The 15,204-nt window shown below is 32.0% G+C and overlaps 1 protein-coding gene across 1 annotated transcript; it reads left to right on the top strand.

Annotated features, from left to right (window-relative positions):
• Positions 1-9,119: 9,119 nt before the first annotated feature.
• On the top strand, positions 9,120-13,373 carry LOC145965714 (uncharacterized). Its single transcript, XM_083089379.1, has 7 exons — positions 9,120-9,416; positions 9,503-9,675; positions 9,737-9,888; positions 9,990-10,355; positions 10,464-10,846; positions 10,921-11,423; positions 12,551-13,373. The coding sequence occupies exons 1-7, from the start codon at positions 9,327-9,329 to the stop codon at positions 12,693-12,695; spliced, it is 1,812 nt and encodes a 603-aa protein (XP_082945505.1). The 5' UTR covers positions 9,120-9,326; the 3' UTR covers positions 12,696-13,373.
• The last annotated feature ends 1,831 nt before the right edge of the window (positions 13,374-15,204 follow it).

The raw sequence follows: 15,204 nt of genomic DNA, 5'->3' as shown, positions 1-15,204 counted from the left end.
ATGGACTTATTTGTAGCAAGTAAATTTTTAGAATCTTCGTCTTCATCAAGCGAAGATGAAATTCTGTTACTTCTTGCAAACACGAAAAATATGAAGCCAAAAATTATGAATTATGTGGATATTATTCACTTAAAGACCGATGATCAGGTAATATTTGATTTTTTAAGGTTATATTTTTGATAATATGTATAATATGTGATAACATGTGGTGTATATATGTATATATATATATATATATATATATATATATATATATATATTATAACACCATAATATTATATTAAAATTATAAGAGATAATCGAGATGAATACTTCACTGACTAAATTCAATCTTCCTCTTAAGAGCACTACAGTCTTTTGATAAACATTACTCTTTTGTTAAATATTACTCGTTTCCCGCTCTTTTCTTAAAACTGAGTTCAACAGACATATTCCATTGAGAGTGCAAAACTAGCTAGAACTGATGGCGTTTCGTGTAATCCCGTCAAAAAACTAGAAAACTAGGGGGCACTGAGTTCCAGCGAGTTTTTCCCAATGGAAGACGCTATAAGGATTGAGACCAGGATTCGGGGAAGAGACCTTCGTCCAAGAGGCCATTGAGAATGGAGAGAAGAAAATCGAGATAAAGCGAAGAGAGCAAAGAAATAATGTGATAATCAAATTGATCTAAACCAGGAGATTTAATTTTAAATTTTTTAATAATTGATTGAAATTCTTCTAAGGAGAAAGGATCATTGAAGATCGTACAATTAGAATTTTTAGGAAAATCTTCAATGGATTGAAAAAGTTGATCCTCAACCGAAGAAGGACAGATATCGGACATGACCTGAGAGATTCCAGGAGGATTTCATAATTAGAATGAATAATGGGAGAAAGCGGGTTGAGATGCCGATTTTTGAACCGTTTAATGAGGTTCCAAATATAAGCAATAGGAGTACGAGGAGAGACAGATTGACAAAAGTTTTTCCAACCTTTTCTTTTTTTAGATTTAAAAGTTCGTTTAGAAATTGCTTCTGATCTCTTAAATTCAAGAAAGTTGGTAAAAAACGGATTTCTTTTATAAGCGGAAGCTGCTTTTCTTCTATTTTGAAGAGCTACATCGCAAATCGCATTCCACCAGGGAGCGGGGGGAGAAGTGAGGCGATGTGTCTTGATAGGAGTTTTAGAAGGAAGTCTCTGTCTGTTTTTGAGGAGATTAGATCTAAGAAAAGATGTGAAGAGGTCATATTTTTCTAATGCGGAAAGATTTGGATTGGATAATTGAGATTCAAGATCCTGTCAATTTAATTGGAAAGAAATAATAAAATTTTTCCTTTCTTGAGCAGAGAGTTTAATTTTATGAGAGAAGAAGGTTTTGGTGTTAAAATGATAGTTTAGGGTAACAATTGGAAAATGATCGCTAAAGAAATTGTCAGAGTGAGTAGAGCTGCTGGCAATAGGAAGAAGAGAGGAGGAAACAAAAGTAAGATCAATAACTGATTTATTTTGACCAGGGCGGGAGATAAAAGTTTGCGAACCATCGTTGATGCAAGTGAAAGAAGTTTCAAGAGAGGAACTAAGAAGATTTGAACCCATCTTATCAGAGAAACTACAACCCCACTCCAAGTGGTGGGCATTAAAATCACCTAGTAAGACAGCTGCTTTGAAGGTGTCGCAAAAGTTAAACAAGGAGGACCACTGCTGTTCAGAGATGGATGATTGAGGAAATTTATAAATGGAGAGAAGCAAGAGATGACCATCGCTATAAGGAATGGAGATTCCTAAGGATTCGATTTCGGGATCGAGGATAAGACTGTGACCAAGAAAAGTAAAAGGAATGGATCTTCTGATAGCAATTAAAAGATCATCCTGACTGAGATTAGTAGAATCCTTCCTAAAGATGTGGAAATCATAAAGGTTAAAATAAGAATCAGGTTTAAGCCAAGTTTCGGAAAGCGCAATGATATCATGATTGGAGGAAAGATCTTTAAGAGAATCAATTTTGTTAGAAACTGAGTGGCAATTCCATTGCAAAATCTGCTAAATAAGATGAATCTGATAAATTCAAATTTGATCGAGAACATGAAGAAGAGTTATTCATGACTGGGGATCAAGGATGTTTGGAGAGCAGAACGAAGAGCAAAGAGAATGAATTAGGGATTTTAAAAGAGAAAGCGTATGTTCTTGTACTCCAAGAGCTGAAATTAAAGGCATGAATTTGTCAAAGAGAGAGTTGATAGACAGTAAAAACTGCCTTAAAAAAGTTGAAAAATCAGGATTGTTATTGGGGGATGCAAAGAAGAAATGAGGAGAAATAGGATTAGAAGGAGAGGGAGAGGGACTTTTACTAGTAGGAACATAAGGGGTTTTTCCATTGGGAGCGATGAAGAAAGAAGAGGGAGGGGGAGAGATTTTGGAAGAGGAAGAGTTTTTATTCTTATTAGCTGAGGAAGTGGCAGGGGGGGAGAAAACAGAGGAGGGTGAAGACAAAGATGAATCAAAAATTGAATTGGAGCAATCAGCATTAATTGGAATGGAGTTATTATAAGTAGAATTGTTAAGATTAAGGGATGAATGAGTGGTGGCTTCTGCATAAGATAAGGGGGAATTGTTAAAGAAAGGCGAGGGAGAAGAGGAGGAAGAAGAGTTAAAAGGGGAGGATTAAGATCAAGAGAGTTGAGAGAGTTGAATTTTAGGTTATTTGAGTTGTTCTTACCAGATTCCTTAATGATGAACTTGGCATCTGAAAGAGGGATGTTTTTAAAAGCAGCCAGCTCGCGAATTCGTTTCTGAATGTTAAATTCTGGACAAGATGAATCGTTAGATTTATGAGGGTCTTTACAGTTAACACAAACAGGAGAAAGATCTTTTTTAAGGCAGATAACTTGATCGTGGGATCTCTCACCACAATGAATACAACGTGAATAACCCTTACATTGAAATTTAGAATGACCGAAACGAAAGCAAGAGAAACATTGGGTAGTTTTAAGGATAAAAGGAGAAAGTTCATACCTAACCATGTATAAGTAAATATAGTTGGGGAGGCGCTGACCTTTAAAGAAAATGGACACGGACTTAGAAAGGACAAATGAACTGGAGGAATCTTCAGATAATATTTTCCTGTTGAGACGTCTGACAGACGCTATGTCAAATGAAGAGTCAAGTCCTAATTTGATGTCATCCTCAGAGAGGTCAAGAGGAACGTTGCGAATAATATCCTGACGAGAAGTCCTAAATAATGAAGGCAATGAGATTTTTAGACTTAAGAATAGGATTATGAATAAGATTATTAGCAGCTTCACGAGAATTAAAGTGGACTAAAAGTTTGGAATAATCCACTTTTTTAATTTCGGAAATGTCTTTCCTGATGATTGAGCTAAGAAAACGGCCAACAAAAAGAGGATCGATAGAGGTAGACCCTCCGGATTCAGGTTGAATAAAGACATCAAAGGGGCCTTAGTAATACTTATCATATTTGTTATCGAACGGTAAAGAAGATGTTGAAAGGTTAGGAAGAATATCAGACGTACCTTGGGATTTTTAACAGGAATTGCAGCCGCAGCGTCAGATTTTTCATCATGGTTTGTGAGAGATTTTGATTTCTTACATTTTTTGAGTAATTTCTTGGAAATTGAAGAATCATCTGGATTCTTGCTGGTGGATAAAGTAGAATTCTCGGATGAGTTATGAGAATAAGAAGACGAATCATTAGTTTTCAGGCCTGTAAAAGAATCATCATAATCCATCGTAACATCATCTCGGGGAGAGGGGGAGAAGGGAGGGAAGTTGGAGGAGATGTTGTCTAGGATAGCCAAGGAGTCCACAGCTTTTTTCGATTCAGCAGCAGAATTTGAAATAATGCTTGGATAAAGGAGAGTGTTGACTCCTCTTGGATCCAGGGAGGCCATAATCGGACGTTGACAGGACGCTTGGGCAAAGGTTCAAAATGGCGGATGCACGCAAATCCAAACAGCAAGCGATGTTCAGGGCGGAGATGAAAGAAAGCAAACAAACTCGAGCAAAAATAAGGCTCACAAGGGGAGTATCAGGTAGTGAGATCACCGATTTCAATGAATTTTAAATATGTTTTAGAGTAGTCCCCCCACTACTTAATAGACAAGTGAGACGATGCAATATTCAAATATTCGCGAGAAATTTGCATCGAAAGTTTTCCGTGCGCCTTTTATACCGCGCAAATTCGAGAAGTTTGCAGGTAGTGAGCGTAGCGTAGCGGATAAGGTAGCGGACGGGAATACTGGACATTGCAGGTTCGATTCCTACTTTTTCTAAATTTTTTTTTTTTTAATTTTAAATGTAAATTTTTACAAAATCTACATTTACGTGAATTATTAGACAACATGGAGTCGTTAAAGTGAAAAAATTATTATTTTTATTAATAAAATTTAATATTTTATATTAATAATTATATTACATTAATGCATATTTCTATTGAAATTATGATTAATCATTCAACAACTCGGTAATATTGTAATGTTAAAAGATTATATTAAAATTTTTCAATTGTAATTTTGTATCTGAAATATTTCAGAAATATACTTGCATCATGTTTTTTATAATATTTATAATATTTATATTATAATATTTATATTTTATATAATATTGTATTTGCAATATTTCTGAAATCTTTCAGAAAGATAAAAAAGTTTGCTAAAAAAAAGATTATATCTGTATGTTTCTAAATATGTAATAGTACATATGTATATAGAATATGCTTCCTCGCTTTGCCGCTATGCGGCGCTGCATCAAATTAGCTAACTCGTATTCAACTTTTCGTCATAAGGTGTATATAAAGAACTGATACTAACACGGTCCAAAGTTTATTTTTTCTTTTAAGGACCATCTACGATGGAAGTAATATTGGTGGAGTAAGGCGTAAGCGAATGGTTCTTTTCCATTTCGCATTACTCCTAGTCTTACGCCTTACTCCACCGTCCACTCCACCGATATTATTTTTATTGTAGACGGTCCTTTAGTCAGTTTAATTTAATAAACTGATTTAATTTAAAATAATTTGTTTAATAATCTGGATCGCTTGTTGGGATTCAGAATATGAAACAGATTATTTGAAATTAAACGGCTAAATGGGGATAGCCTATTTATATATATTGCGTATATTAAAAATAAAATATAAATAAAAATAAAATTATTCTTATGGCCGAGTGTATTTATATACTTTTATAAATGTCCAAGATATTCACTTATCAAAAATGAAAAAAGTAATATGTCTCGAAAGTTCATGAAATTTTCACATAGATTCCACGTAAATTCTAGTACCGTTTTTGAGCGGATTATCCACTCGAATATCCACGTGGATTCAACGATATTAATCTACGTGGTAATAACGTGGATTTCACGTACTGTTTTTGTCGGGTATGTGTATATATTATGTTTAAATTATAGTTAAAATTATATATGCGATTAGATATTATATGTTGATGAATAATAACAGTAGAATTATAGATAATAGGATGAACAAATATACAGGGTGACCCATTTTAACTTAGGCAGCCAAATAACTCGAAAAATAAGCAAGATAGAGAAAAATGTTTTAGACAAAAGTTGTATGGTTTCAAGGGGGCCATAAGATGGTATCATTGGTTTGACCTTGAAGAGTCATTTGAAGGTCACGTGAAGGTCACTTCAATTTTTTTAAATGGAATACCCTATATATTTTTGTACATTCTTGTAGCTTATTTCGAGAGCTTTCCAAAACACTATAATTAAGTACCTTTCCGTTAAGTACTTTTTGAGTTATGATGCTTGAAATAATTTCTTAATTTTACATAAACCGTAAAATATCTTGTAAAATATTCATTTTTCGATTATCTTACCTTAATACTTTTATGTACAAAATAATGAGAGGAATCAATTGGTGTAAAGAAAACACATAGTTGTTTTTAAGAAAAAATATGGAATTGTTAATTGCAAATTACATATTTTTTCTTCGAAACAACTATGTGTTTTCTTTACACCAATTGATTCCTCTCATTATTTTGTACATAAAACTATTAAGGTAAGGTAATCGAAAAATGAATATTTTACAAGATATTTTACGGTTTATGTAAAATTAAGAAATTATTTCAAGCCTCATAACTCAAAAAGTACTTAACGAAAATGTACTTAATTATAGTGTTTTGGAAAGCTCTCGAGATGAGCTACAAGAATGTACAAAAATATATAGGATGTTCCATTTAAAAAAATTGAAGTGACCTTCACGTGACCTTCAAATGACTCTTCAAGGTCAAACCAATGATACCATCTTATGGCCCCCTTGAAACCATACAACTTTTGTCTAAAACATTTTTCTCTATCCTGCTTATTTTTCGAGTTATTTGGCTGCCTAAGTTAAAATGGGTCACCCTGTATAATATGTAAGATACAGGCGCAGTATATACAGTAGCGCAACTCCCTGTCGGCACCTTTGATGTCAGTGTTGGCCAAAACGGAGTGCGCATGCGCGAAATAAAGGAGTTGATCGTAACGCCATCTAAACTTCTTTCTCGCTTACTCTCTCATTTTTCTTCTCTTTCAAACTCATTGTTACAAACATGGGTTCAGAAAGAGCCGCTGTTAATGCTTACAGCGTCGATATAATGATGTTAGAACTCAAAATAATATATTTTAATGATATATATAGAGATAAGATTGTTATAATATATTCAAAAAGCAAAAAAAAATATAAAAATAAAAAATACAAGATAAATATACAGGGTTTAGCAAAAGTGTGGAAACCCCTTAATATTTCGAAAAATACGCATTTTAAAAAAAAATGTTTCATACAAAAGTTATAGGGTTTTATGTGGCGCATTACACAGCAACATTATTATGACCTTGAATAGCGTTGTCAAGGTTATATGAAGGTCACCTCCAACTTTTTAAATGGGACACCCTATATGCTTTTGCATATTCTTGTAGCTTATGTCGAGAGCTTTCCAAAACACTATAATTAAGTTAATTTTCATTAAGTACTTTCCGAGTTATGAGGCTTGAAATCATTTCTTAATTTTACATAAATCATAAAATATCTAGTAAAATATTCATTTTTCGATTATCTTACCTTAATACTTTTATGTACAAAATAATGAGAGGAATCAATTGGTGTAAAGAAAAAACATAGTTGTTTTTAAGAAAAAATATGTAATTTGCAATTAACAATTCCATATTTTTTCTTAAAAACAACTGTATGTTTTCTTTACACCAATTGATTCCTCTCATTATTTTGTACATAAAAGTATTAAGGTAAGATAATCGAAAAATGAATATTTTACTAGATATTTTATGATTTATGTAAAATTAAGAAATGATTTCAAGCCTCATAACTCGGAAAGTACTTAATGAAAATTAACTTAATTATAGTGTTTTGAAAAACTCTCGAGATAAGCTACAAGAATATGCAAAAGCATATAGGGTGTCCCATTTAAAAAGTTGGAGGTGACCTTCACATAACCTTGACAACGCTATTCGAGGTCATAATAATGTTGCTGTGTAATGCGCCACATACAACCCTATAACTTTTGTATGAAACATTTTTTTTTTAATGCGTATTTTTCGAAATATTAAGGGGTTTCCACACTTTTGCTAAACCCTGTATAATTAATTATATACAATATTATTAATATTTATAATAAAATAACCAATGATAAATTGGCACGAACGACATGTAAAAGTCATTTATTACGCGATATACTTAGGTAGGCATTTAAACTGAGTATTTAAATGTGTGAGAGAGAACGAAAAACGAAAGAGTAAGCGAGAGAGAAGTTTAGATGGCGTTACTATTCAACTCCTTTATTTCGCGCATGCGCACTCCATTTTGGCCAACACAAAATCGGGAGAGTTGCGCTACTGTATATACTGTGATACGGGTGTCTATTAGGTCCAGTTCCACAACTTATTCTAACCGAAGTTTAACTCGTTAAAGGAGGATTTACATTGCGTCCCAAATCCATTGTATCCAATCGGACGTCATACATCGGACATTGAACGCAATGTAAATCCTCCTTTAACGAGTTAAACTTCGGTTAAAGTAAGTTGTGGAATTGGGCCTTAATATTTAATATTTTTCCTATTGCATATAACATGTTTTCCGTGTTATTACAATGGGATGTTTTGATTGGCTCACGCTGGTTGACGCGACGCGTGACGCGCTCAGTGGGAACGAGCCCATATGGTCGCATTTCATGGGCGCTGTTCGCGGTATGGTCGCCGGCCAATTCATGAACTACGCGTCTTCTTGATTTTAAGTCCCGATCTACAATAGGTAATTTAAGCCCTAAGCCTTAAGAAATTGACCAATCACAGTGGAGTATTCTCTTCATACTTGACTGTGATTGGTCAATTTCTTAAGGCCTTGCGCACAATAGGAAAAATATTAAATATTAAGGCCCAATTCCACAACTTACTTTAACCGAAGTTTAACTCGAGCCCTATTTTGACTCACCCCCACTACTGGAGTTCGGTCCACAGACATCTATACTATATACTAGACCGCTAACTTGCGTCAAATACATGTCCACGAAATTTATGTACTAAATTCTCACGCATGCGTAACGTTGGTGGACAGCAGTCACGTTTGTGATTGGTTGATGTTATGTACAATGTACATAAGTATGTAATTTGTGTATAAACTTACAGTTGAATATAAGTTATTTTTAAATAATATATAATGTTCTTCATTTTTAATTAAAATTTATTACAGCCTTTAAAGATAAAATATATCAAAATATATTTAAAAGGTATATGATATAATTAAAATTAAGATTAAAAATATATATAAAAGATTAAAAATATATAAAGATTAAAAATATATGTATATAACATTTATATATATATTTATATTTATTTTATTACAAAATTAAAAGTTTATAATGTAAAAAGTATAAGTTTTAAGGTGAAAACTTAAATATTAGCTGGCTACAAGTGTCCACCATATTAGTTTTCCACCAATATTACGCATGCGCGACCGCCATATTACATGGTTTTCGGGGACACATTTTATGTACAAAATCAATGGGAGTTAGCGATCTAGTTATAGTATAGATATCTGTGGTCTCCTGTTCTCTGGTCTTCTTGGTTAAAGTACTACCAACTTTATAACTAGAAAAATAATTTTCGAAAGTTAACTTTCGGAACGTACTCTAAACATGGAAGTTTGGTCCTGACAGCAAATGTCTGCCGCTCTGTGGTTGTCTTATTTATAAACTGTAACCTATTAATTTTGTTTAATATTTAGTAAGCAGTTATTCGTATAACGATTAAACTATTGCGAAAATCACTCGTTTTTTTAATAATATTTGAACGCCTAGCGCATTCGTTGTATTTGTGCAATGGACGAGTATGATGAATCTTCGGACGTTGAGATGGTGCCTATTGAGGAAATAGATAAAATCAGAACAACTTCAACAACAGAATTGCGGGTAAGAAAAATTATATTAATCTTACTATTGTTAATCAATACCGTTATAAAAAGACGCAGTAAATACAAACTATTTTATCTATATAGACTCAAATGCAAACATTAGACAGCCACTATCAGAAATCCACAAATACATTTACAACAGGTATAGATATATTCAGTAAAGAGGAAAAATTGAAGATGGAAGAACGAGCGAAGCGTTTTGGCTTATTGGAGACAGTCCAAAAATTGCCGAATCGAGAAGAGAATTTATATAGCAGGTAAAAAATATATAGTTTGATTTTGAAAAAAAATAATACGATTATATATATTATATTGCAGTATGGGTATTACGGATGATAGTGAGAATGCAAAAAATACCAGATTAAATGTAATCCATATGAGAGGAACTGAAGAAATGAGTACCAAAGATGTGTTTAAATATTTCCAAGATTATGCTCCAATGTCTATTGAATGGATCAATGATGTTTCGTGTATGCTTTAAAGTTTGATTTTTAGTTTAAGAAACACTTGTGATGGTGTATTTTTTGTGACTGATATTTATTTGGTATATAATTTATTATTCATATTACAGGCAATGTAGTCTGGTTCGACAATTTATCGGCAGCCAGAGCTATGCTAGGATTATCCAAAAGAATTGTAGGTAGTGTGGTAAAAGGTTCAGATCGAGAGAACGATTCCGAAAATAGGAAAGACTGTGAAGTGATAGTACATGGAAAAAATGAGTCTGTTGATATAGATAAGGATACAAAGAAAGAGAATTGCATAAACATTAAAGACATTGATTATCCATTACCTCCAGGTATATGGAGGAAAGGAGCAGATTATCCAAAATCTAAAGGAATTTTTCTAAGATTTGCTACTAGGATGGATAAAAAGTCTGCCAATGCAGAAAAGAAGAGCGAATACTACAAAAAGTATGGAAATCCCAACTTTGGAGGTAAACTTGTATGCAGTTCTGTGCATGTACATGTAACAAAGATAAAGTAATTAAGTCGATAAGAGCAAAGATTATAGAATGGTTTTATTTTTATATGGACATTCTCAGGTGTTAAAGGAATTCTAACAGAGTCTCGTAAACGTATGTATAAGCAGATCCAAAATAAACATATATTATCAAGAGAAGATGATGAAAATCAAACGAAAAATCCGTGGGGCGCATTATCCGAGACATGGGGATTGAATGACATTGTGGAGGATGACTTTCTTCCAAAGAATGGCATTAAAGATCAAGTACGTGGTATAAAGGAGAGATTGGGTATCAAATGCAGAGATAAAGATGCAATACAAACGGAGGACTTGGGAGAGACTAGTTCTGGTAGCGATAGTGACGAAAATTGGTGTAAGCGGAGTAAAATTCCCCGTATGCGAATGCATGCCGACGATGAGGAGGAAAAATTACAAAAACAGCGAGCGAAGCTTCGATATCAAGTTAGTTATTTTCTTTTTATTGAAAGAAATTTTTTCTTTTACTTTGTACCATGAACGATTATTCTTTCCTTCAGATGGTTCTCAACAATTTAAATAACAGTGATGATTTACGATCGAAATTAGGGAGACCAAAAACGAAAACACAGTTTCGTGATCCCATTCAAGTAGTAGTTACAAACACAAATCTAGCGAAATCGAAACATGATAATTCAGGGGTAATCCAGCAAAATTACCAGAAAGAGACACAGTTATCAGAAAAAGAAGAAGGAGAATGGCAAGAATCGGAAGACGAAGATAATCAGGCAGAAGAAGGTAAGAAAGAGCAAAATTATGGACAGTATGCATTGATGGAAGAAGAAGAGAGAGAAGAAGAGGAGGAGGAGGAGGAAGAAGAAGGTGAACATAAGGAAGATGAAGAGGATAGTGATGGAGATAGCAATGTACTTGCAAAAGAGGTTCAGGGTCCTAAAGGAAGCGTGATAAAAGTAGTTCCACCCAAGCCACGCATTGCTTCCACTGTATGGGCAAGATTAAATCACACAAAAAGCGACACAAGTGATAGCTATTTGAAAAACAGGTAAAAGAATTTTTTTATCATATTATGATTATTTTTGATGATTATAATTATTTTTCATATTTCATGCATCTTTTACGTCTTCCCTTTTCTCTCTTCTTCATTTTCTTCTTATCTTTCTGTTTCAAACCCTTTGCTACAGATACTTTTAAACTCAGTTTTACAAGTCTTGTAACAAATTTTTAACATTAAATATTCTGGTAACTTTGTATAATTTTATTAAAATGTATATATGTGTGTATGTGTATGTGTATATATGTATGTATATGTATGTATGTATATATAGGGTGTCCCAGACCACCCGTACACCCCTTTTAAAATGAAAATAAATGGCTTTTATCAAAAATCGCGAACAATTTTTAAGTAAATCGGGTACGCTCTATCAAATGGTGATATTTTCAACTTTTGATTCCGACCGGAAATACGCCATCCGGATCGGAAGTTGAATTTCTTTAGGGGAACATGGTACTTTTTATTACAGATTCGAATTGTACGTGAAAAAATAAGAAGCTTTTGTATCAAACGTTTTTTTCTAAAAGTGTCTCTGTCAATCTTAAAATTTACCTTGAAAGTAACTGTGATGAAATAATGAACTTCAATTTTAAGATTGACAGAGGCACTTTTAGAAAAAACGTTTGATACAAAAGTTTCTTATTTTTTCACGTACAATTCGAATCTGTGATAAAAAGTACCATGATCCCCTAAAAAAATTCAACTTCCGATCCGGATGGCGTATTTCCGTTCGGAATCAAAAGTTGAAAATATCACCATTTGATAGAGCGTACCCGATTTACTTAAAAATTGTTCGCGATTTTTGATAAAAGTCATTTATTTTCATTTAAAAAGGGGTGTACGGGTGGTCTAGGACACCCTGTGTGTATGTGTGCGTGTGCGTGTGCGTGTATGTGTAGCGAGAGGGGGAAGGGAGGGAGGGGAGAGAGAGAGAGAGATCATCTTTATTTTTATATCTTCTAGTATTTTTTAAAGAAATGTACATGTTTGTGCATATATGCATGAAAAATGCTGAAAACTTATTACTATATAATTAAGTGTATATTAACTTTATATAATTAATTAATGTATATTGTTATATAATTAATTTATGAAAGTTGTTTTTCTCTGTTTTGAAGACGATCAAGCAACCGCGACTTGAGAAATACCTTGAAAAGCGGCGATTTACGATCACGTATCGGAAATCATACCAGAGGACGTTCTCCATTAAGAATAGAAGTGAAAAATGATAAATATACAGAAGACAATAGTGGCACGGAGTGATTCTTGTATGAACTTATTGTTTAAAAATTTGAAACTTGTGTAAAGAGTGCTCATTATCTTAGTGCATTGTTTTAAGACCTTTTACTTTTTCGTAACATTTTGGTTACAAATAACATACAGATATGTTTATTCAAGTATATACAATTTATGCATTTTTGATTATAATAGATTTTATTAAGGAAGTTTTTTATGCAAATGCATAATAGAGAGAGCAGAGAAAAGATATCAATATATTTAAAACTCTCATTTTATGCTGTATAATCAATCTTCCAATAATAATAATCATTATTATTTCTACATTTTTTTATCATTGAGATAATGAATGCTTTTAATGGTAGTTCATGTAAATTTGACAAATCATGTATCTATATATTGATATATATTTCTTCGGATAAAAAAAAATACCTAAGTATTTTGATTAAGTCATTCGTGCAATTATAAAAGAAATAATGAGATAATTTTTTGAAAATATCTTTCAATATATGTTATCTCGAAGCGTAAAAAAATGTACTTTTTATAGAAGTTAGCCAGAAGAAAATGAATAACAATAATTTTATAGCTTTCTGAAATAATCTCAAGATATCTTAAAGATAATCTCAATAATCTGAAAATATGGTCGATAATATACTCGATATCACTGTGAAGAAAGAAATAAATGATACTTATGATTGAGCTATATTCGCTGTTTTGCAAATATATTCTTGTCATTAAATCACATTAATATGACCAGAACTATGACTTCTGTAAAACTGTCATGTAGAGAGTGTACGCATAATTTATTAAATAAGATCTTAATTCTTATTAATTCATGAGTGCATCTAAAATCAAAAAGACAAAATCGCAACACAGAAAGTGTTTATAATTTAAAAAATTTTATAGGGATATACGAATAGAACAAAAGACATTGAGTAATTGGCCGATAAAGTCATTTTAATATATTAGCACAATAATAGTTTGTGAAATAGCTATTTAAAATACAATAGTCGATAATGATAATTTAATTAACATGGATTATGATAATCCATCTCGGTTAACAATTATTTGAAGCAGCAAATCGAGGTAATAAAGAAATTGGATAAAAAGAACACAGTAAGTACATTTATTTCTCAAATAGCTGTTTAGCTACATTCATAGCTTATTCATATATTTCCATCTATGCTTTCTCTTTCCTGTGTTCTATATTAAATTTTCAAAAAGTAATATCTGTGTATAAATTAAAACAATTATATAATTTAATAATAAATCTCAAAATAATCTACCGTTTTTACGAATATGTGTTCGCCTTTTTTGATAACAATCTGTGAATAATAATATTTCATAATTATTAAATTAATAATGTATTGCAAATTGTACTTTAATTTTATTGAATTATCTTTTTGCACGTATTTTAAAATCGATCTGCTTTTCTTCAATATTTCTATTTATCATATTCATCATTTATATTATTTATGAACATTATTTATTACAAAAATCCGAACAAATTGCAAATTAGATTAAAAAAAGAAACAATAAAACAGTTTTATCACAATTACAATATTAGGAATTACGATTTCAATTACAATCGTATTAAATGCATTTATTTGCTTCAAACACTATGAATGTAACTTTGGTGACAAAAAAGCTATCGATGATTCACGGCGATACAATTGAACGGACAAGATGATATCTTTCACGATTGCCTTTAATGAAGGACCAAAGCAGAAATAACAAAAAAATTGAGGATAAAAATACTTTGAGAAGAAATTCTGATTTTTGTTAACGCACCAGAGATAAAGAAATCGTTCAAACATTTTATATATATATATATATACAGGGTGTCCCATTTTAATGTCCCACCCCAAATAACTTTCTTATTTTTAATTTTAGAAAAAGATGTTTCAGACAAAAGTTGTATGGTTTCAAGGGGGGCATAAGGTAGTACCATTGGTTTGACCTTGAAGAGTCATTTGAAGGTCACGTGAAGATCACTTCAATTTTTTTAAATGGAACACCCTACATATTTTTACACATTCTTGTAGCTCATCTCGAGAGCTTTCCAAAACACTATAATTAAGTTAGTTTTCATTAAGTACTTTCCGAGTTATGAGGCTTGAAATCATTTCTTAATTTTACATAAACCGTAAAACATCTTGTAAAATATTCTTTTTTCAATTATCTTACCTTAATACTTTTATGTACAAAATAATGAGAGGAATCAATTGGCGTAAAGAAAACACATAATTGTTTCGAAAAAAAAATGTAATTTGCAATTAACAATTACATTTTTTTTTTTTTTAGATAACTGTTTTCTTTACACCAATTGATTCCTCTCATTATTTTGTACGTAAAAATATTAAGGTAAGATAATCGAAAAAAGAATATTTTACAAGATATTTTACGGTTTATGTAAAATTAAAAAATTACTTCAAGCCTCATAACTCGGAAAGTACTTAATGAAAACTAACTTAATTATAGTGTTTTGGAAAGCTCTCGAGATGAGCTACAAGAATGTGTAAAAATATGTAGGGTG

The sequence above is a fragment of the Camponotus vicinus genome, unplaced genomic scaffold (genome assembly GCF_025532165.1).
Source record: "Camponotus vicinus isolate PSW18456_S1 unplaced genomic scaffold, iyCamVici1.0 SCAF_14, whole genome shotgun sequence".
Classification (NCBI taxonomy): domain Eukaryota; kingdom Metazoa; phylum Arthropoda; class Insecta; order Hymenoptera; family Formicidae; genus Camponotus; species Camponotus vicinus.
Note: the sequence above shows the minus strand (reverse complement) of the source record. Positions and strands in the feature narration are given on the sequence as shown.